The sequence below is a fragment of the Spea bombifrons genome, chromosome 1 (assembly GCF_027358695.1).
Source record: "Spea bombifrons isolate aSpeBom1 chromosome 1, aSpeBom1.2.pri, whole genome shotgun sequence".
Lineage (NCBI taxonomy): Eukaryota > Metazoa > Chordata > Amphibia > Anura > Pelobatidae > Spea > Spea bombifrons.
Window position 1 is genome coordinate 102,221,350 of NC_071087.1, and position 24,849 is coordinate 102,246,198.

A 24,849-nucleotide genomic window follows, 5' to 3' on the forward strand; every position below is an offset into this window, starting at 1 on the left:
TCACGTTCCAACATACTCAATGAAGGCACACATCAAGCGGAAAGCAACAACAACAAAAAAAAAGGTAAATGAGTGTGCGGAGCATCAGAAGTGACGCCACAGTGATCCCAGCCTGGCAGGCTTAGCACTCTATCACCCCCCAGGCCGACGTGGAAGCGGCCCCTAGTGAGGCACAAGGCGAGCGATTGCCAGGGAGGAGTTGCGGAGAGGAAGTGCCTGCCTCACCTCCCTGGACAGCCTGCGGGTTGCCGCCTAGCAGTCAGAGGTTTGGGAGGCACTGGTACTTCCTCTGGTGATGTGCTGGTGCATAGATATACCGGAGGACCACGTTGCATGACGCTCCGAAGGCTGCCAGACGTGCTCCGGAGGATGTATGGAGACTCGCCTTCATGGAGCTGCTCGAGGTAAGCTTCGCATCTGCAGTGCTCGCCGTGCTAACGGCTCATTTAGTTTGTGCAGTCATATCGCTGGCAAATGTCAGACTCACCTTGAGAAACTTCGCATGGCGTGACAACAGGTCTTTTGGTAAATAGCTCTAACACTCATTCACTCACACACACTCATTACAGTGATGCTGCACAGTACACCTGCACGTTCACCTACACATCTCCTAAATCTGACACTTCATTTTTAATTGTGATTTTATAATATATATATATATATATATATATATATATATATATATATATATATAGACTTGCTTTGCTCCGTGGTGGATTGGGATGGCTAACTATGTGTGATAATACATATATAAAAAATCTTTGGCTATTCCAATTTACCTTTTGAATTTAATAAGTTATCCTCTACGTGTGTGTGTATATATATATTATATATATACTTTTTTCCCTCTTTCATTGATGTAGCCCTTCTTTCTAGATAAAATAATCCATCTGTAAGTATTATACCCCATGCAGGAAACGCTTGACTAGGCAATATCCTGTCGTTTTTTTCCCTAGCAATTTAAAGGACTTCTGTTTAAGTTTCACTCTTTGCAGCACAGACCTGACACCCTTTAACAGGAAACAGGTGCTTTCCTGCCCCTCCGAAAACTCGGATGTAACCCACGATAGTCAACCTCTGGTGTTCCAATTTGAGTGGATTACCAATCCCATCACCATCAGACAGTTGGCGTCTTTAGCGGAATATAGCTTGATCATCTTCAGGAGTACCGTCTGCTTTCCGTTTCCATCTGCTATTAACTTTTTCGATATCTATAGCTTTGAAATGGACTTCCTTATGCCTTCCTGATTATTTGTCTCTTAATGTTCATCAATTACTAGTAGTTAAGGTATACAGAACCGCAGAAGACTTAAAAGTTTTAGTTGATGGAGATCTTTTAATTGTGGGGTGGATCAATGAAAAGCCACTGAAACGTTTTTTTAAAAGGTATATGATACAATTTGTTACAATTAATCGCATATGTTTTTTTTCAGTAGATTAAATCGATCACTAACAGAATTTACTAACTATCTTATTTCCCCAGTACCAGAAAAGAAGATACCATTTATAAAAGGGATTAACTTATCTTTTTATTTTGTGTGTTGGGACTAAAGCTATGGTCAAATTCCAGCCCTTAATAATATGTTGACTCGTTTTGTTGCTGTCCCTTTAACATAACTACCACTCCCTGCATGAAAGCATGAGCACACAAAGGTGGGTACATGCGGTGCAGGGTGTTATCTTAATACCCCCTCCTTATTCTAAAGGGCAAATTGATTTGTTGCTGTCATGTGATATGATGCATATAGGGCAGCTCAATAGAAGTAGAACTCAGCTCACTCGCCCATGTGAGTAAAAGGTGCACAGGGTTCAGTCATCTTAATGATTATTTGTTCCCCTTATCCGTAAACCTAGCCTCAGCCCCCAAAACTCTGTCTCTGCTTTTATTTGCCTACGGTTTAGATGACTGAAGAGGCACAAAGGGGCAGTCACAGTATGATCTCAACCTCCTCTTGTCTTCTACAACTACATCCTCATATACACTCCTTCCTTGAACTTAGTAAGAAGATTCAATTCTTCTCACTTATATGCATACATGCATACATACATACACTGCGTGGTTTCTACTCCACAGGCCGGTGCTCCTTGCTAACTCTGCCGGAAGGCAATACCTGAACAGTTTGGATATTCAAATGCTTTAAAAGAAAGCGATGCCTGCACCAAACAAGTCAGAGTCAGACTGTCTGCAGTCTTTGTATGATGCAGTTTATCGCCATGTGACTTTATTATTGGCTTCTCTGGTAAGAAGTGTGATGTAGCAGTAAGTTGGCAGGTCTACAATAAGTGATAATTAGTTATTTTATGTAGCGCCATCATATTCCACAGCCCTGTAGAATGTACAACACTGACATAACAAGTAGTATATAACTTATCGTATTTCCCCAAGTATAAGATGCTCCCTTAATTTTGGGGCCCAAAATTAAAAAAATATATATATTACATAAAGTTATTGTACTGGCTGCCTTGGCATGGTATGAGTGTGATTGATGTAAGCTGCTGGCAGTTGTTAGCAACCACACTCCTATCATGCTCAGGCAGCCAGTACGTGCACATCACTTTCAGCCTCCCTGTGCCTTGACTTGCAGAAACATGTTTTAATACTTGAGCAAATTATACTGAATATTTTTAATATATATATCTTTTATTTATGCCTAGGGACGCTACCTACAATGGTTACCTGTCTTCTTGTGTAAAGCTGATGCAGAAAGTAACATAAATATGGGGGTGTGAAAAGAATGTTATCTTGCTTAACCCCTTCAGGACATTTTTTTGTGCTTATTGTGCTTTTGCTATGACTTTATTCAACTGTGATTGCCCACTTACTCATTTAGTGCACCCCACACACATTATATATTGTTTTTTTTCCCAGCACAAGTAGGGCTTTCTATTGAAATCATTTTATATATAAACCATCATTAATATGAAAGATATCTAAAAATGTGGGTGGAAAAAAGGAAATATTTTCACAGTTTCACCTATAAAAACTATATATATATATAACCAATGCAAATGGAAAAAAAAACCTCCAAAAGTGTATTTAGGTATTTGTCCTGTTTTTGGAAATGCCTCATTTGCCTGGTATTTTCATTTATTTTGGCACTTACAGGGTTAAATATGAATGACGCGCATCGCTGTTTCTAAACAAGATTTTTTTTAACTGTGGTATGCTGGGAGATGCGCCCCAATAGCGGCCAGAAAAAGAAAAACTGCTAAACAAAAGTATATTTTTTGAAGGATGATATCCCAAAGTATTTTACTAGGGGCATTTTAACACTTTTGATTGCAGTAAAATTTCTCATTTTTCATTTTTAACAAACCCATTCTATCCAAACACAGTATTTCAGTAGTTTTTTTGTTTTGGAGCCCAACATTGATTGATATTTAGTCCCCGTAAACTTGTGGGGCCTTATATTAACCCCTGCAATGCTGGGATGGGTTAACACTCCACAATCACTCTTAATTGAGCAATGGGGAAGCAGGGGGAGGGTTGGGGCTGGTCATGTGGAGACCGAAGAATCCTTTCACCCTGTCCCTGAAGCTGCCTCTGGCAGCTGGGACATGATCGCCGGTAAACCGGCGATTGCATGGAGGAGTCTCAAAAGGCTTGTGGGGGCTCTTTTTTGCTGTTGCTAGTCTGCCTGGGCTTCCACAGCGGCAGAGCCCCATACAAAATGGGTATTAACCCTTAAAATGCTGTGGCATTGGAGGGGTTAATGCAATACTGACGCTCTCATGGAGCGATCAGACAGCAGGGGAATGTTGTGCCAATCAACAAACAACCCCCTTCCCTGAAGCTGCCTGTGGTGGCTGAAAACGCGATTGCCGGTGATTTGCATTTTGAGTAGGGCTGCAACTAACGATTATTTTTATAATCGATTAGTTGGCCGTTTTTTTAATCAGAGAAAAAAATAACTTTGATAAAACCTACCTCCCAAATGTCACATACCCCCAAATATGCCACACTGCCTCCCACATATGCCTTATATACCTTATATCCCTTATACCCCCAGATATGTCACTCCGTCCTCCCCAGATATGCCTTATACCCCCCAGATATGCCATAGTCCCCTCATAGATTTACAGACTCGTTCACAGCACGCTGACACAGTAACTGCTGTGAGTCACTGAAACAGATTATAAAACAAGGGGTTTTTTTCAGAGTATTTGCTCTGAAAAAACCCTCATTTTATAATTGATAAAAATTGATTCAACTAATCGATAATGAACTTAGTTGGCAACGACTTTCACCATCAATTTTATCGATTAGTTGCTGCAGCCCTAATTTTGAGCCTACAGAATCGCTCCGTGGGAGTGATCGAAGGCTTGGGGTGGCTGTGCTGGTCTGCCCAGACACCTGGACAGACAGCAGCAGTGGCGCCCCTGCGATCACCATGATTGTGGTGACATGGGGGCATTTTTTTGGGATGACGTACCTGGTACGTCCCGGTCTGCAGGTACCATGAAACCATGGCATACCAGGTACGTCCCGGTCTTGATGGGGTTAGGCATAACATAAACATATTATCAGCGTGTGTTTATATATATACAGCTGTGCTCAAAAGTTAGCATACCCTGGCAGAAATTGTGAAATGTTGGCATTGATCTTGAAAATATGACTGATTAGGCAAAAAATGTCATATGAAGCCATTTATTATCACATAGTTGTTTGGCTCCTATTTAAATCATAATGATAACCGTTATCACCCAAATGGCCTTGATAAAAGGTTTATATTCAGTCACTTGATACCAAGCCAAGGTCAGGTAGACCAAGAAGGATTTCAGCCATAAATGCCAGAAAGACTGCTCAGGATACAACTAAAAACCCACAGGTAACCTCAGGAGAAGTACAGACTACTTGAAAAAGACGGTGTGGTTGTTTCAAGGAGCACAATGCGATGATACATACATGCCAGAGTTGCCAGAAAGAAACCTCACATCACCAATGCCACAAAAAAGCCCGGTGGCAATATGCCAGAAATCACAGCTTCAGGCCAAGACCAAAATAGAGCTTTAGGATCTTGTGAAAATTGATGGCAAGATGAATACAGCATGTTATCAGAAAATACTGGCAGACCATGTGCATTCTTCCCCACTCTTGGACTTTTCCAGCATGACAATCACCCTAAGCACAAAGCCAAGTTGACCCTTCATTGGCTACAGCAGAAAAGGTGAATGTTCTGGAGTGGCCATCAGTCTCCTGAATATCATATAGCAACTTTGGGGAGATCTCAAAGTGTGCGGTTCATGCAAGGCAGCCAAATAATTTGCCTGATCTGGAGGCATTTTGCCATGACGAATGGGTAGATATAGCTGCTTATACCTACTTTTGGGCCTCATAGACAACCATTACAAAAGACTGTATGTTGTCATTGATGCTAAAGGAGGCAATACACAGTATTAAGAACTAAGGGTAGGCAGAACAGGGGTCACTTCATTTTTTGTTCTTTGTTGCCATGTTTTGTTTTATGATTGTGCTGTTCTGTTATAACCCACAGTTGTAAATCCCAAAAGAAGTAAGTGGTGCAAATGGATTAAAACAATTTCATGCCACCCCCACTATTTTCCTGTAGTTCCAGAGGGTCCAATGAGATCCCCTTATGCCTGTACCCTTTCTTGGCAGTGGTAAAGAAGGCATCTAAAGTACTTTGGAAGAACTCTAATACGTGTTCAATGATGGGACACAAGATTGTTTTGTGTTTTATCTAGCATAAATATAGAATTTTAAGGCAAGACAGGAGGCTTCGTATTTTGCATATCTTCCTTTACTCTCACCAACAGCAGCAAAGAAAGAGTTAATAACACAAGTGAAAACAACCAATAGAAACAGTACATAGGTGGTATATAAACTCCTTAACTATCTTCCTCTTCCTCTTTCTTTGCTGCTCACCAAAGCTGCGGGTCAGTCCTCTTCCTACCTACATTTATTGCTGATTTATTGAATAATATCTGTTTATTATTCATTACATATTGCTTTTTTCACCTAATTCTAGATAATTAGGTGGGTATGCACATTTATATACAGTATAGGTTTCTGATATAAATATATGTTTGTATGTATATTTTTTACTTGTCTTTCATTATTTATATTCATTGTTTCTTTGCATCTGTGCATCTTGGGAGGGATTTTTCCCTTCTCTTTTCCCTATCTGGGACCCCTTTTTGTGAGTTTTGGTCGCTAGTTTCTTCAGTTATTTTCTGGATCATTACAGTTATGATGTGTGTGGAAGTGATTTTGAACCACATATAGCTGGCATTACTCTAAAGGGCTCCTTCTTATCTGTGCCTCACTGGAGTGGTTACAGGGTGAGCCCTGCATTACTTTCAATATTCGTTGGGAATTTTCTGGAATTGCATCTCCCAGGCTGAGTTCATGTGGTTTTGCACATTATATACAGGCTGAGTCCATGTGGTTTTGCACATTATATACAGGCTGAGTCCATGTGGTTTTGCACATTATATACAGGCTGAGTCCATGTGGTTTTGCACATTATATACAGGCTGAGTCCATGTGGTTTTGCACATTTATATACAGGCTGAGTCCATGTGGTTTTGCACATTATATACAGGCTGAGTCCATGTGGTTTTGCACATTATATATACAGGCTGAGTTCATGTGGTTCTGCACATTATATACAGGCTGAGTTCATGTGGTTCTGCACATTATATAGAGGCTGAGTCCATGTGGTTCTGCACATTTATATACAGGCTGAGTCCATGTGGTTCTGTACATTTATATACAGGCTGAGTCCATGTGGTTCTGCACATTATATACAGGCTGAGTCCATGTGGTTCTGCACATTATATACAGGCTGAGTCCATGTGGTTCTGCACATTATATACAGGCTCAGTCCATGTGGTTCTGCACATTATATACTGGCTGAGTGCATGTGGTTTTGCACATTATATATAGGTTGAGTCCCTGTGGGCTTGCACATTATATACAGGTTGAGTCCCTGTGGCCTTGCACATTTTATACAGGCTGTGGCCTTGCACATTATATACAGGCTGTGTCCCTGTGGCCTTGCACATTATATACAGGCTGTGTCCCTGTGGCCTTGCACATTATATACAGGCTGTGTCCCTGTGGCCTTGCACATTATATACAGGCTGTGGCCTTGCACATTATATACAGGCTGTGTCCCTGTGGCCTTGCACATTATATACAGGCTGTGTCCCTGTGGCCTTGCACATTATATACAGGCTGTGTCCCTGTGGCCTTGTACATTATATACAGGCTGTGTCCCTGTGGCCTTGCACATTATATACAGGCTGTGGCCTTGCACATTATATACAGGCTGTGTCCCTGTGGCCTTGCACATTATATACAGGCTGTGTCCCTGTGGCCTTGCACATTATATACAGGCTGTGTCCCTGTGGCCTTGTACATTATATACAGGCTGTGGCCTTGCATATTATATACAGGCTGTGGCCTTACACAATATACGGGCTGAGTCCCAGTGGCCTTGCACAATATACGGGCTGAGTCCCAGTGGCCTTGCACAATATACGGGCTGAGTCCCAGTGGCCTTGCACAATATACGGGCTGAGTCCCAGTGGCCTTGCACAATATACGGGCTGAGTCCCAGTGGCCTTGCACAATATACGGGCTGAGTCCCGGTGGCCGTGCACAATATACGGGTTGAGTCCCGGTGGCCGTGCACAATATACGGGCTGAGTCCCGGTGGCCGTGCACAATATACGGGCTGAGTCCCGGTGGCCGTGCACAATATACGGGCTGAGTCCCGGTGGCCGTGCACAATATACGGGCTGAGTCCCGGTGGCCGTGCACAATATACGGGCTGAGTCCCGGTGGCCGTGCACAATATACGGGCTGAGTCCCGGTGGCCGTGCACAATATACGGGCTGAGTCCCGGTGGCCGTGCACAATATACGGGCTGAGTCCCGGTGGCCGTGCACAATATACGGGCTGAGTCCCAGTGGCCGTGCACAATATACGGGCTGAGTCCCAGTGGCCGTGCACAATATACGGGCTGAGTCCCAGTGGCCGTGCACAATATACGGGCTGAGTCCCAGTGGCCGTGCACAATATACGGGCTGAGTCCCAGTGGCCGTGCACAATATACGGGCTGAGTCCCAGTGGCCGTGCACAATATACGGGCTGAGTCCCAGTGGCCTTGCACAATATACGGGCTGAGTCCCTGTGGCCTTGCACAATATACAGGCTGAGCCTCTGTTCTCATCACCTACCTTATACAGACATAATGTCTCAGGATACTGTTCCATCCCAGGATGCCTTTATGGCCTGGTTAGGGGCAAAGTCTTCTAACTCAGTGGAATCCTTTTTCTCTAAAATGTCTGCCAATTTGCCCCAAGGGCAGCCTCCTGCTCCCTCCAGACCAGAGGCAATACCATCGGAGTCAGAATCCGAGAACTTTGAAGGAGAGGCGTCCGGCTCCAAACGGCCTTGGACTGGCAGTAGTGTTTCAGTCGGCAAGGGTAAGGTACCTGCCAAACGCCCAAAACCCCCTGACACTCCTTTGCATGACCCATTATCTATAGTGGACGTATGGCACGCGGATTCATCTAGTGTATCAGAGGCTTCAGCAAATCTGGTCTTGCCCAGAGATTTTGACTCACGCTTCGTCCGTGAGTATTTGGTGGATGAGCCCCACCTAGATGATCCCAGGATCCCAGGTTGGCGGAATTGGGCCCTAAAGACCTAGGTGCAGCCACTTACTGTTTGGAGACACATTTGTCAAGGAATTAAACCGCCACGTATCCGTGATGACATCATGGAATAAGGCCAAACTGTCAATGAGGAAGGTCTTTCAGACTGACCTTTGTTTTTCTGGGAGGGCTGGTCGACCGCCGGGCCGCCAGCCGTTCATCCACAGGCTCCTGGTACTTCCCTCAGAACCAGAGGTCCTACAGGACTCCGTTCCAACAGAGGGCCTTCAACCCACGTGGAGACGGTAGAGGCGCTTCTGGTTTTCCCAGGGGACGCTCTGTTTTCGGTAAGTCCGAATGCTTCTTGTCCTTCGTTCCCTTCCTCGGGGTTGCGGGCCATATATCATCTTTTTCCACGACTGGGTGTGGATTTCGTCGGACCCTTGGATCCCCCTAACAGTACAGGTTTTCAAGATAGTTTTTCAGCTCTTCCCCCCTTTCAAGTACGCTGACCGCCCACATCTCAGAGGGCATTACCGATCAGGCCTTAATGGTAGCAGAACTCCGCACCTTCCGCGACAAGGGGGCTATCCAGCGGGCAAAAGGATCAATCGGTTTCCTCAGCTCCTTTTTCCTGGTACGCTAATGCACCGGGGACTTCCGCCCAGTGATCAATCCACGGGCTCTCAATGCTTTGTTTCTCGCCGCTTCAAAATGGAAGGTATCCGTCTCTTCTGAGACCTTAGGTTGGAAGGCGATTGCTTTACATGGTTAGACCTCTCGGACGCTTTCTCTCCGTCCCAATTCACCCAGATTCCGGGCGATTTCTTCAGTTTCGCTGGGGCAGGCAGGTATGGCAGTTAAAGGCCCTTCCCTTCGGCCTAAGTTCAGTCCCTTGGTGCCTTACAATACTCCTGAAGCCGGTCATGGCTCTCTTCAGGTCCAGGGGTATCAGGTGTATAGTCTATCTAGACGACATTCTACTCTTCTCTAGCTGCCGGGAGACCCTGCTCGCCCAGACCGATTTCGTGGTGCAGACCCTTCACCAACTCGGGTTTCTAGTCCATTCTCTCAAATCCGAACTAGTCCCAAGCCGCTTTCTCTTCTTAGGCTTCTTAGACAGCATGTCGGCAGTTCGATATATCAACCGCTTAGGGGGTTCTCGGTCCAAGTACCTCAGAGGTAACAAAGGATGTTTTCGACTTTTGCCTTGCGTGCAACATACTCTGCCGGCAGGATACCTCCCGGGCGCCGAGGTTCTCTTGGCGGACGGGTTCTCCAGACACTGGCGGGATGCGAGCGACTGGAGACTTCTCGGTCGGGTCTTGCACCTGGACCTATTTGCATCCAGGACGAATCCCCAGACGGTCATTTCGAGGGTCATCCATCACCTGTGTTGGGACGGGGGGCCTTTGGTTCTGGTGACCCCCCCCGTGGCATGCTCAGCCGTGGTTTCCAGCCCTGCTGCAGTTATCTGCCCAGGATCCTCTGGAGATCCCATCTCTGTACTATCCCCTGACGGGCCCGGAGGTCCAGGTTCATGCGCTCATCCTGGAAAGACATCTCCTGGTCGTATGGACGATTTCAGGGGACCCCGAACGGTCTCGGGCCTATTGGAGGCGGCTCAGTCCTTGCTCCGCAAATCTTGGGCTCCAGGTACCAGTATGTCATACCGGACAGCTTGGCGAGGCTGGGCTCCTTGGAGTTTGGGACGGCACATGGATCCCCTTGGCTCCCTTAGTCTGCCACCTTTTGCGTGGTATTCATTTATCCCGTCCTTCGGCGCCGCGCTACGGTTCTCTGTGGGAAGTAGCTGTCGTGTTAGTTTTCCATTCGGGATGGCCAGACAACGATTCACACTCCCTCCAACAGTTGTCGGCGAAACTTACCCTTCTGTTGTGTCTCTTATGCTTTCGTAGGGTTTCAGATGTTAGCGCTTTGGATGCTCATGCTGTCTCTATTCTCCCCTGAGTTGTTCTCGTCTGTATCCTATCCCTTTTTTCTAGACGACCCAAAAATGTGTCGCCGGGTGTGTCAGGACTTATCTGTCACGCACGACGTCGATACGTCCGGTCTTGACATCTCAACTCCTCCTCTCCTTTGTGAAACCTTTCAAGGCTGTTTTTCTTCTCCTACAAGAGCATCGGTGCTCTTTCCGTCAGGGGGGCTGCGGCCTCCTGTGCCCTTCGGGCTGGTGGAGCTTTAGTGGCTATTCTGCGAGCGGCGGATTGGTCCCGTGCCGCCACCTTTCGGGCATATTTCCGTCTGGTTTCTTCAGGGGCAATGGCGTTGGTTTCCGGCGTTAAAAATGCAAAATACGAAGCCTCCTGTCTTGCCTTAAAATTTGAAATTATTCTAGCCTTGGTGCCCGAATAATTATAATTTTAATAAAGACAGGAGGCGAGTATTTTCCCTCCCTACCCTCCCGATGGTTAGGTGTACACTCTGGGTAAGTAAGCCTGGTTTGAATTCGTTTTGTGTTTTCTTGGGGTTTTGTCTGCTCCGTTGCATTTGATGATTTGTGATGACTGTCAGTGATGCTCGTTCTACTGTGTTTTACCATGTTTGTGAAGAATTTGGTTCTGTTATGTCTCTCTCTCTTTGTTTCAGCTTGATACCATCTCCGTGTCATAGCGGTTCTGTTTCCCAGTTGGAGTGCATTGTCGCCTTGCTCTTGACTTTGGTTCCAGTTCGAGCCCCTGTTCTGAGTGTTGGGTTCGGTTTTACGTTGCTAGATGGTTTGCTGCGTTCTTCAGTTCCGGTTCACAGCGGACGAAAGAGGAAGAGGAAGATAGTTAAGGAGTTTATATACCACCTATGTACTGTTTCTATTGGTTGTTTTCACTTGTGTTATTAACTCTTTCTTTGCTGCTGTTGGTGAGAGTAAAGGAAGATATGCAAAATACTCGCCTCCTGTCTTTATTAAAATTATAATTATTCGGGCACCAAGGCTAGAATAATTTCAAATTATCATTCTGGGATGTTTCTGGATCAAGTTATGTATCCATACAATATGGCTGTTGGATATTGTAACAAAGCAAAATAAGAAAACTAAAAATGACAGTGTTTCAATGGCTGACACGCAGCTCAGATTGCATCATTTTCCATCTGCATAACTCCTTGGCTTTCTCATGAGCCTCACTTGGAGTGTGAACACCCTGACAACCAAGCCGCTTCACCTAATCCAGTGATATAAACTGTTTTCCATGCCGGCTTGCTTGGCACATAAACTTGGAAATATGATTGGGAAGTTGCTGTAGAACTTTTTTTTATTTTTTTTTTTTTAGTTTTCTGGTGCATACAGAGACTGAATTCTCTCCATCTCCCCTGCATCCTTTCTATTTTTTTCTTCCTAAAGAAAATTGAGGCCCTATAAGAAAGGAACAATAGGATTATGGGCTCTAAAATATAGGTTAATATAAATCCCATAACCTGTCACACACCCATGTCACTACTTTAAAACCAATTGTCTTTTATAGATTTATAATAATCTGGACCACAATGGAATTTCCTTCCTATCAACCATGAGTGTTTCTTCAGAGCATGGTTGGCACAAATTTTTTCCTGGTCTCGTTTGTCCATAATCTTTTTTTATTTTATTTTTTTTCCTCTTTTATTATAGAATAATGTATATTGGAGTAATGTGTTGACCTAACACAAAAGAGGCTGACCTGCTGCATGGTCCAACAGCTCTTGTCAGCAAATGCCCACTTGCAGCTGTTAATCAGTGGCAAGAAAGTTCTCCCATTGAAATGATTGGCAGCACTTTCCACATATACGCATGGAGTCTGTAGAGGCCCCGACATGTAGCCTTCCTCAAAGCAGCACTGTTAATGAGTGTATCACATACAGGACGATGTGTTCAGCCTGGTACGTCTTTGGTTAAAAAAAAAAAAAGTCCAATATCAGTGATCGCTGCATCACTGCTGTAGCTGACCCTCAATGACCAGAGTGGTCAGCCTACCGCATATTCCCTGCACTTCTGTGAGTGTGATCTCTGCTACTGCCAACAACATGCATGGATACGGTCAAATGGCGAAGCCTTTCCATCTGTTCTGTCTCCCTCCTCACTTTGATCATGAATTAAAGAGACAGAACACATGAAGTGAAACTGATTCCCTGTGTTCCAAGATCCTGGTTTAAAAAAATAATTATTTTTAGCTGACTGTAGGGGTATTTTTTTTTTTTTTTAAATAGCTAATTTAAATGCATATTGAGTAGTTAGTGCAGTGGGTTAATAGATGGGAGTTATTTAAAAAAAAAAGTATGTGTGTGTGTGTGTGTGTGTGTGTGTGTGTGTATATATATATATATATATATATATATATATATATATATATATATATATATATATATATATATATATATATTACACACATTGTGTACAAATATCTTTAAATCAGGACAAGTATATGAATACATTTTTGATTTCTTGATTCAACAAGGCGCTCTTTCATTACTGAATGATACAGTTCAGATTCCTTTGCCGACGAATATACTCAAACAAATAGACTTACGCTAATACATATGTAAAATATAAGAATGTGTTGAAATGTACATAACGCTTTGTAGGTGTCCATTTAGAAATGGCATTAAAATAGTTCCTGACTTGTGGCAGGATGGTTTGTTGAATCACGTCTTGCCTTTTCCTTTAAGTGGTTGAATAATTAATTGTCTTTCAATTTGTTTTCACTAGTCGCAGTAGCAGGAATGCATTGTTCTGGGTTCTGTCATGTCAGACCAGTATTTGTAAAGTATTTCTAATAATACAGGGCTGTTGGTTTCCTGCTGTGTTGCAATGTTTGGCCAATATATGAATCATACCGTGCTTGTTTTTTTCTATGGTGCCTGACAGCAGGAGTTGGTGTTTCTGTTGGTAGGAACGTGGTGTTTGCCCGCACGTTGTCAATGGCTCCTGTCAGGTCAGCTTTTGTAATAATGCGGGGACTGTTGGTTTCCCGCTGTGCTATAATGTGCTCTGTTGCAATACTTGGCCAGCATGCATATTTCGGTAGTCTGTTGTCTTTGCGCCTGAGAGGAGGACGTAGTTTAAAATAGCCATATGTTTTTTAATGTGTGTTTTTTTTTTTTTGTTACATTAATGTATTATATAATTTGTTAGCACCAGGGAGGTGTTTGGTTTTGGAAGTTCTCTTACTTGTTTCGTCAGACTTTCTCCCTTGTGCGTGACTCAAAAGCTCTCTGAAAGCCAGCTTTCTTCCTAACACTCTCAGCCATCATCCTAATCAAGCTATCTAGATGACCAACAACCTCTACAGATCAACCCCCATCCGAGCAGTCCTCTCCTACTGTTTCACTTCCCTCTAAACCACAGACTAAACTGTTAGTTCACAAGAGCAGGTCCATCTTCTCCTTTTGTACCAGTTTGTTAGTGTGTGTGAGTTTAAAATGTTCTATGACTTGTAACAGCACCATGGAATCTGCTTGTGCTATATAAATAAATGTAATATTATAAATGTAATGTAATATGTCCACGGGTGCTGCACAAATCCATGTATGTGGACTCCTACGGTAAAACTTTTGGAGAGTAGGCTGGGTCAGTGCTCCTTCGCTTTGAACAATGTGGGATTTTGAATGTCCGGTCCCAGACTTTGATGAAGGCGATGGGCATGTAAACTCCCTCAAGTCACAGAGTCTGTTGATTGGGGAGTAAGTTCAGGCAAAAAAAAGGGAGTGAAAAGAAGATCCCTGAGCCACAGCATTACATTTCTGGACGTCTGTGTGTCGTTTGAGGGAGGTTTTCCAGAGCCTTGTCTGGAGTGGGAGGCTTAGGTTAGTGGATATTTAGGTTTACGGTATGGGCCAGAGAAACTGTTCTTCACCCGTAGAGGGACAGATTTTAAAACCCAAGAAAAATGACTTATTGGTCCTCCACTAAGGGGTTTTGTTAAAGTAGTTTGTGTTGTGATGTATTTTGTTGCTGTGTGCGCACATGTGCATGTAGGAGATAAAGCCCACATTTCTGAGTAGCTCTCAGTCTATGCAGTACCTCATAGTCTGATAAGACTCTACTTCCTGTAAGATTCCCCATTGGCATTTCACATAAATACAACTCTTGCTGTTTCTGCCTTGTGACTTGTTTGCACGGCTATGTAAGCTTTACACTATGCAATACACCTTTTTTCAAGCTGCACAGAAGCTGAATTCATCAGTAGCTCTCTTTCACCTTTCAGACTTAATATGCTTAAAGGGGCATTAAAATATTTAATGTACAGCGTAATTATTACCAAAAAGTATTTCACACTGTAAAGGAGTTAAGTAGTGTGACACTTGCTACACTTTTCTCCAGTCTGCCAAATGCATATCCCTGTCCAAGAGGCCAAGACCTGGGGTTGTTTATAATCTGCAAAGTTATGTTTCGTAACAAATAAACTGTGTTAATGGACGATTTGGCGGTCTACGTACGACAAATGCTTGTTATGTAGCCTGTCTTTTCCCGATTAACACTTTAAAAGTGTATATGTTCCGTTAAATTGTAATTAAATATACACAAACTGGACAGCCGTTAATAGTTAAGTCATACAGTATAAGACTTGCAAAACTAAATGTAAACTTGTTTACAGTATATGTAAACATTCTACTATGGATCCTGGAACCTATACGAATAGCTGGACATTGTCTGGAAATATTCTGAATTGGGTTACAAGAGCTCATTCAAACGTAACATTTAAAATAACATTTTAAAAATTCAAAAGAAAGTGTAATCCTCCATTATAGGTGATCTTGTCTATAATAAATTGATAGAAAATTCTGTACAAACCACCTAAGGCAGCTTTTTAGGATTTATTTAATTACCATTTCCCTGGTAGAGTTAAACACTTCTGATATCTGTTTCTGTGTATGGCAAGTTGTGGTTTTGCTAGAAAAAAAAGCAGTTGTATTGGTTAAGATGTAACTGTGAGAAATGCATTTTCCAAAATGTATTTACCTGTGATTTACCTTTGTGACAATCTTAAACAGCTTATATTCAGGTAATGGGTGCAAGGCTTTCCAAGCTATGACCGCTCACAGTTAAAACATATTTGTTAGAAGATGAACAGCAACAGAGAGTGCTTGCTTTAACAGGTGTGTTAGTCTGTCTTCCTTTTGAACATATGTGCTACTATTATGCTGACATATGGCAGTTTCATTTTTTAGCCGTGAGCAATATTGACAACCTATTGCAGAGAGGAGTCTTGCCCAAAATCTCAAGTGTTTAATGATCAATAAGAGTGGAAGCAGAAGTAGGTGGCATCACCTTTACAAGCTGGAGAAGTCCTGTATGGAATGGTTCCATGATGGTTGAACCTTCTTGGGGAAAAGCTCGGAAGAAATCTAAAACACTGCTGTCATTAAGAGAAGCTAATGAATGTTGGTTGGCTTCAGCAGTTCCTGCATGAACACGGTGACCTCCGCGAGTAGTGGATTAGGTATCTCCATACCTGGCAATCTCTGGGTCAAGACCCGAATCCTCCGGGTCGCAGGAGCAGGGTCTTGACACGCCCCGCTCCTCGCCCATTTTTCCTTTAACCTTTTTGCTGCTAAGCCATTTCCCACCCTGGTGCCAAGGCAATTTTGAGCATTTTGCTGCAGCTCACGTTTCAACGTGTTTAGAAGTAATTTTTTTTGGAATAAACTATACAAACCACATATTGTTTTTTTCAGCACACCCAGCAGATTCCAAATATACCATATTATATGTCTTGTTAGGTGTATGTCTCGTTGGGTTTGCAAAATAAAGCCAAAAATGTCCAAAAAATTTTCATTTCCGACTGTAAAAATTAGTTTGTAATTTTATTTTTCTAAACTCTAATATCAAAACCTGTGTTTTAAAAATTGCTTCCCTCTACCATTGGCTAAATTTAACCCCTTTTTTTTTTTTTTTTTTTTTTAGTTAAACTAGTTTGTTAGATTTTTTTTTACTTTTTAACTTATTGTTTATTCTTCTTTTACAAGCCTTATACCGTTGGAAAGGTGAGGCGATTACCTTTCTAACGGTATATGTTGGGGGTCTGTAGCTGCTTAGATGCCTGAGATGCAAGCAGCATGCCCCATACCTCTTTAACTGACAATTGTCAGTTGTTAATAAAGTTGTTAGATGTTATTGCGCAATGTCGCAGTGAAGTCATCGCTGGAGGACGTCTTTTTTTTTTTTATTTTTTTTTTTATTTTTTTATAAGCGAAAGAGAGAGAAAGGGACGCTCCTCTCTCCTCTGCGACGAGTCTCCCTGTTCGGTCTCTGTGCCGGCTTGTAATGCTGAGCCGGAAACGAGGTAATCTTCCGGCATGTAATGCTGAGTGCCGGAAGATTACCTTGTTTCTGGCTCAGCATTACAAGCCGGCACCGAGACCGAACAGGGAGACGCGCCGCAGGACTGCTGAAAGGTAGGTACAAGGGGGGGTTGTAAGGGTAGATAATGGAGGGGGGCAGGGACGGAGGGAGAGGAAGGGTAGATATGGGGGGGGGCGGCAGGGACGGAGGCAGAGGAAGGGTTGATATGGGGGGGGGCAGCATTTTAAAATTCGCCCCAGGCGGCATTTTGCCTTTGGCTGGCCCTGCCCGCAAGGGTAGCCAGAGCCCAGGAGTTCCCAGGCATGAGTATCTCCTTTGCTAGAAAGCAAATTAGGGAAGCTTCAGCAAACATTGGAGTTTGTCTAACACGGAGCTGGTGGAAGACTGTGTTAATTCACAGGAAATCACATCTGGGGCTCTATAACCCAACTTTTCAACTGTACTGACACACAAGATATCATTGCAGGATTTTGAACCTACCTGTCCCACAGAACTCTTATCTCTTGAGATTATTTTGCTGTACCCTACAAGGTAAAAGGTTATTAATGTCGACCACAAAGCAAATGGAGGATACACGTATAAGCTGTTTTGTTTATATTATGTTCACAGGTCACTTCAGTTGATCACCTTCATCATATGGGGTTCTTATTAGTGCTGAGCGAGTTGGGTCATTAAGAAATGTTTACGCTAATAGTGGCAACTTTATTATGTGGTGTTTAGCTATACATTTTTTGGCTCAGGTGGAAATGTTTCCTGTTGGAACAACACCCAAAGGTTATGGTTGGGATGGAGTGATATATTTAATGCTAACAGTATCATTCTTCAGCTGATTCATCATTGTGCGTTGACAGTTTACAACTTCCCCTCCCTATAAGGATTTATGTAATCTCACACAGAGGCCTCTTCACTGTCTGCGGCATTCACTAATTATCAACATCGCGTATTCCGATGGGAACCGCTCAACACATAAGCCTCCTTAATACTTACGCACAACAACTTACGAGTTCCAATCTTTACCGTTCCTCTCTAACCTATGCCTCATGAAATGGTCAGAGGGTTTTTTAAGTACGATCAAAAGGGCTTGAACTCTGTTACTTCAGCTCTCTCAAAGAATACATTCTATTTTTTTTTTTTTTTTTTAAGCTCGCTTATCACAGGGGCAGCATCTTAAGTGGCAGCGAGGATACAGACAACCCACGCAATAGTAAAGTTCGAGTTCTTTGTGGTTTTATTTTTAAAAATACCTGCCTCTAAGGTATGTTATGATGGAATGTACAACCCAGAAAACAGATGCTGGTCTTGTGTAATATTTCTGCCCCAACCAAGCACAATCTGACTTAAATACCGACCACTTCCTTCTCAACTTCAGACATACCAAACCATGCTGATTTAGCCAGCATCTTTTAAACTACACACAGAAGTCCTTTGACTCTTCTAGTCAAGCACAGACTACAAGTTATTAAATAAAATTCAGACAGATACCTGAAGTTCATTCTTCAATTATTTTACCAGCCCAAAATGGTTTTGTAACTAACAGACATGCAGTTAAAAGTGCCAGACAAATTGTCAGTCGGGGGTAAGGGACCTACCGATGGGGCCAGCCATGCTGTTGAACTTGGATGCTGAAAGGGCTTTTGATAGGATGGCTTGGCCCTAACTATTTTGTCTGTTGGAGCTAGAAAGAGAGAGACCCCCCCATTGTTCTATGTTGTTTGGCTGTTTCCTTCTGTTTGGCAGCAGGTTTTCTTTCACAAATAAAGTATGGTGCTTGACTATCTTCTCTGCCCATGTATGTGCTCTGTAACAATAACGGCTGTAAAATAAAATTCAGAATAGCGAAGTCGAATCTACTTTGGTTTTGTGGGTGTAATGGATATTATGGATGCATATCTTCATATACCCATTCATGCAAATCATTAGATATTCCTTAGGATTGTGAATATTACCTCTTGGGGTCTCTCTTTTTTTGGACCTTCCATTTATACTCTTTTCAGCTCTGAGAAGTAGAGGATGGCCCTAAACAGTCTCTTCGACTGCTGTGGGAAAATAAGGTTTTTATCAGGTTCAGCATGCCAACCCTAGGGCTAATAATTATTTAAAGGTATGTTGTCTCTTGGGTGTTGGCCCACGTGCACCACTTCAGTCCTTCCTGGCTCTCTCCCGATTGGACATCCATCGCTGCTGGCACCAGTTCTGTGGGTTGGATAGCGTATTTAAAAACAAATTGGTGAACGAATGGTGGCTAGAGAACATTTTTGTTTCCTGAACTGTTGCAAACTGCTAGTGGTTTAGAAGTCATTAAGTCAGTGGCGATGTCACAACAGAAGTCAGTCAACACTTTGTAATGCAAAGTAAATGAATCATCTAGAGATTGAGGTTATGTCCACTGCTGTCAACACTTTTTTTTTTATTTTTTTTTTTTCCTTCCCGGAACCCAGGCAAAAGTATGCAAGGTCTAGATGCCATGCCCCATACATCTGGTATTTGGAATTCGTGAGATTGTCACAGAAACCACCCTTGCCTCTCTCAGTGCTGTCTGTCTCGAGATCCAGTTGTACAACCAGATCCTGGATCCTGGTTCTCTAAAGTTGACATTTTTGAAAGGTGCCTATGAGTCAGCAAAAGCTTATCTGAACCTTTTTGTTTAGATGCTTATGCACAGCAGGAAACATGTCACCAGTTGCACATTATAAAATCTGACAGTAGTGCCTCTGGTTGAGATTTACTGTCATACTAAACTTTCTGCAGGATGGAGTTCTAATGGCACTGTGTCCTGCAACTATGAAAGTACAAATTACAGCCCTGGATGCCTTCCCAGACAAAGGTCCGGTGCCGCCAGGTAGCTATTACATTGGGTAAGATTTTAGCACTCCATAAAAGAAGTGTCTTGTTTTTTCTTTTCTTTTTTTTCCCCCTTGTTAGTTTAGTTAGCGAGGACGGAGATTCATTTTCCATCCTTTTTGTCCACGATCCTCAACAGATTATGATACTTCTTGGGTATGAGCAGGTGTGTTTTACTACACCAGTAACTGCATCTTGTTCAGAGAGCTGTGGCCTCTTCCAAACATATCTGCAGTCAGGAGTAGCCTGCATAAGTTCGCTAGACATTATCACCTTGACATTGTCTTCAGCAGACGCAGCTTCACCAGGAAAGTCTTTCAAGAGCTGCCTTCCCTGTTGTACTTCCGGGAATGGCATGAGAGGTTGAATTTCTGTGCAGCACGTTTATTACCCACCCAAATTTGTTTTATGCATGAGTATGTTTGCTTCCATTATGGCATTTGCAATGCATTTGCCATGGGTTTTTTTTTTTTGTTTTTTTTTATCTTCCTTCCCTACCTCAGTTAGGAGACAGGTATTTCCCAGGAAAGTAAAATTCAATTATTTTGTTTCAAACCATATTCGTACACGAAATCACACTAAAATATTGATCAGGATAGAAACATTCCCCAAGTATAATAATCAACCTGCTTGCCGCTTATGCACTGCTAATTGGAACACTATTTCTTTCAGCTTTTAAATGTATTGTATATTGTAAGTATATACTAATGAGTGTTTGGGTGTCTAGACTGCCAAGAAATAGATTTTTTTTATTTTCTTTTTATTTTTATTTTAAAGGTGGCACTCTCTCACTTGAAAAGGTTGAAGAGTGTGCATGAGCATTCATAAGCATTTGCAACAGGAAACACTAGGGGGCGCTGAGGCAGGTGCCATGGACGCACGGCACCCGCATTACGTGGCCCCGAGAGACGGCGGCGGACAGTTTACATGCCCTGCAGACAGGTCTGAGGAAGGAGGATCGGGGTTTAGTGTATGCAGCAATTTTCTGTATGTCCCGGTTGCATCTGCTGATATGCACTACTTCATGTCCTAAGTAAAGTTTTACGAGCAGCCCCAGCCAGGCATACCTCCCAGGCGCCAGGTAGTGCTTTCGAGTCACGATGACCTGGCGCCCAGGATTTGTCAAGCCCTGTTCTGAACTAACCTGGGCTTGCAATTAAATACATATTTCTTTTCTTTATTATTATTGTGTACACAAAGTAAAATGTGACTTGCTGTTTGTTTTGTATGGTTACTAGCAATGGGACCAGCAATTCATATGCTCTGTATATACACCAGCCAGAAAGGAGGCAAGCAAAACTAACTTTTCATATTTTAAGGGCTCATTTAAATTTATAATAATTTATAATTTATGTAACGGAAAGCAGGATAAGCATTTTTGCCATGATAGTGTCCCAACTGCCAGTGCCCAACTGTATTTCAGTGTGTGCCGGAATAACTGAATTGGCTGCATTTAAATTCAATTATCTGTTAATGTGTAAGGGCTATTATAGTACTCCTGCTCACTAGGGACAATAATTAGTGAAACCTGGGGGTTTTTTTTTGTTTTTTTTCCCCTTTTTAGGTAGATCATTTTAAAAGCTTTTTTAAAAGCCTCTTAAAGGGGTAGGGGGTTTTAACTATCCTTTAATACAAAATAAAAACTGATACTATTCTACCTTTTCTGCTTAGTTTTAAATTGTATTTTGAACTACATTTAAACTGTATCACATATTGTAATTGTTGCACATAATACTTTTATATACCCAAACCCATTCCAGGAATAGGAACTTACAATTTGATGGCAGGGAAGAGAACCATTTGCTCCATCTAGTTTGTCCGCTTTGCCTAATGTAAAGATTTGGTCTGGTCATAGATTTGGGATAGCTTTATGCCAATGCATTGGATGCGTAAATTGCCTCCCTAGATTGGCCTCTACCACTTCTGCTGGCAGGCTGTTCCAGTTATCTACCATCCCCTCAGTAAAGTAAAATGCCCTTTCATTACATCCAAACCTCTGTTCCACTTCTAACCTTTCTGCTCAGTTGAGATAAACTTCCCTCCTGGACTTTATTAAACCCCTTTAAGTTTACCTTGTAAGAGAGAATTATTAAATGCTCTCTCTGATCTATCCATCTCCCCCTCTCGCTCTTTGAGATCTCTTTCCTGATTAATCTTTATCATGCAAACCATTTAGCGATCTAGTAGTCGAATGCCTCATTCATAATTTTTGCCAGAAACACACATTTGTCATGTGATGTGGATGCGTGCACCTGTTGTTGCCATAGCAATCTTAAAAGAGTCTGTGTTGGGTTTTATATGATTATAATTATTTTATGTTTTTGGATTTTTTCATTTTTTGGAATGAGATTATATTGCAGTACCTGCAGTACTGCAATATGCAGTCCATGCTTCATACCTGTATATCTATTTTAAAAGTAAAATTTTAGAAATGGATACAAAAGCAGTCAAGCTCTTTATCCACATGGAAGAACCGATTGAATTTAGCATTTATCATGTCTTTAGTTAGCTGTAATGACAGTTTCTGATCTAGCGCACCTACATAGAGAAGTGTGCACTGATCTATGAAATATTTCTCCTTCCGTTTGCTTACCTGCATCTTTGGAGTTTTGTTTCAGCTCAATGACTTCACTAGTCATCAGCTTCTTGTATATGAAGGGCAATGCTGACTCTGCACAATACATAGTTAACCGGGTACTGGCCATGGGGTGCACGACTTTGTCCTACGGATTTTGTGCTAGGTGGTCTTTGCACCATCTGGTTACATGAGAGATCGTGAGGTCTGGGAAGTGCCCCCAAAGGCGTCTCCAGACAAAGTAAAATGATAACCGGTTAAATCGAGAAAAAGAAAATGACTCAAACACTTAGCACCCTTCCTGCTATCCCCTAACATAAAAGTTTAAAAAAAAAGAGAGAGAAAAAACCCGCATCGTAGTATAAAGTAAGCAGTTTGCGGTTGTGAAGGTCTGGAATGTCCCCAAAGGCATCTCCTGATAAAGTTTTAAAAAGTGAAATGATGAAAGGTTAAACCAAGAAAACCCGAAACGTGTATATATAAATAAATGATTGACATGTTTGTTTTTATCATGCAGTTGTACAGCCATTTACTCATGACTTCTTATTTCTTTTTAGGTTTTCTTTGCTTCCTGTTGCCAAGAAATGCTATGGTTGACATCAGACCCAGTGTAATCATCTTTTCTCATTCAAGGCATTCATTGTGAAAGCGATTTAGTTTTATCACTTGAAGGGCACAGACTCTCATCTGAAATGCTGAAAAGAAAATTACGTCACTGCCAAAGGAATAGAGTGAACCTTCTGCTTTTCGCCGCTCTCATGATAGCAACCATAACAGTGGTGAAAAATCACCACAAATCGTTTTTTAGCGGTAGCGGCCGCAACTTGGAGTTGACTAGGGAGGACGGTCATGTGAACTGCACCAAAATTCTGCACGGCGATATCGAAGAGATCCAGAATGCCAAACTAGATTTGTTAACCGTTGATTACAAAAAACGGCATCAACGGCTGACGGAAAATGACTACATTAATATGACAAAAGACTGTGACTCTTTTACCAAAGATCGGAAATATATTCTTTTTCCTCTAAGCAAGGAAGAGAATGACTTCCCTATTGCTTATTCGATAGTCGCTCACCATAAGATTGACATGCTAGAGAGACTCTTGCGTTCCATATATATGCCCCAAAATTATTACTGCATTCATGTTGACCAAAAATCCCCTCAATCTTTTAAGGCAGCAGTTGAGGCACTTGCAGCCTGTTTTGATAATGTCTTTATTGCCAGCCAGTTGGAGACGGTGGTATATGCATCATGGTCTCGCGTTCAGGCCGATCTCAACTGCATGAAGGACCTACATGCTCTTGGCGGACAGTGGAAATACTTAATCAACCTCTGTGGTATGGACTTTCCTATTAAAACCAACAGAGAAACTGTGGAGGCGTTAAAAGCTTTAAAGGGTGCCAACAGCCTTGAAACCGAAAAGATGCCGCCACACAAGGAAGTACGGTGGAGGAAACATTATGAGATCATGGATGGTGCCATCCGCAAAACTGAAACCGACAAAAAGGCACCGCCGTTACAAGTTCCGATTTTTTCCGGTAGTGCTTATTTTGTTGTCAGTAGAGCGTTTGTGAGCTATGTTTTGAGAAATGAGAAAATTCAGGCGTTTTTGGAATGGTCTAAAGACACCTACAGTCCAGATGAATACTTATGGGCTACTCTACAGAGAATTCCAGAAGTGCCAGGTTCTGTGCCAGCTAACGGCAAATATGACATTTCCGATATGAACGCGATTGCTAGGTTTGTAAAATGGCAGTACTTGGAAGGGGAAGTGTCAAAGGGAGCACCATATCCACCCTGCAGCGGGACGCATGTTCGTGCCGTTTGTGTATTCGGTGCTGGAGACTTGCAGTTAATGCTGGGAAAACACCATTTATTTGCCAATAAATTTGACATCGATACAGACCCCATTGCGATCCAGTGCCTAGAGGAACACTTGAGACACACAGCTCTGCATCCAGAAAGGGACTTGTAAATTTTGAGTGGGAATCCCCAGTGCTTTTCATGTCCAAAAGTCCTATTATACTAAATTGTGCTGCACTCAATCTGTGCGTAAATCTAACAAAGAATATTGACCTGCAAGCATTTTTTGTATTGTTTGCAAAAGGAGTGATTGCCTTTGATTTAGTTTTTGGTGTATTGGATGATGAGAGGAGATTTTGAGTCATCTCACCTACAGCTTGTACAGTGCGAGGCAAACCTTTTACAGTAGCGGCTCGACGACTTTTCTCCCTAATTATCCATAGTAAAGGTGGTAAATTCAAATGTTACCTGCAAATTCCTGGCTTGATATACACTTAGAGAGGTTTTTACCTCTGTCTCACTTTTTAGTGGACAACCATGACCATTATGACTCATGCCCAATTTCTCTAACCTTAAGGTGACATGGTGATGTTAAATAGGTGTGTTGTGAATCATTCTCAAATCTGCTGTGTAGGTCAAATTTGAGGTTGGAAGCCATTTTATTATGTTTATGAGCATGTGTAAAGAACCGGTGACTAAGTATCTCTG

General features: G+C 42.5%; 1 protein-coding gene across 2 annotated transcripts; it reads left to right on the top strand.

The window, feature by feature from the left end:
• The first annotated feature begins 161 nt into the window (after positions 1-161).
• Positions 162-24,407, top strand: GCNT1 (glucosaminyl (N-acetyl) transferase 1). 2 transcript variants are annotated; one of them, XM_053466804.1, is made up of 2 exons: positions 162-404; positions 22,895-24,407. In XM_053466804.1, exon 2 carries the CDS (start codon positions 23,030-23,032, stop codon positions 24,311-24,313), a length of 1,284 nt encoding a protein of 427 aa, XP_053322779.1. In that variant the 5' UTR covers positions 162-404; positions 22,895-23,029; the 3' UTR covers positions 24,314-24,407. The 2 variants fall into 2 exon arrangements, with proteins under 2 accessions (XP_053322779.1, XP_053322785.1); XM_053466810.1 differs by lacking the exon at positions 162-404 and adding an exon at positions 19,352-19,414.
• Positions 24,408-24,849: the final 442 nt, after the last annotated feature.

Coding starts and splice junctions, on each gene's coding strand:
- GCNT1 (XM_053466804.1), top strand. CDS start 23,030: ATGCTGAAAAGAAAATTACGTCACTGCCAAAGGAATAGAGTGAACCTT.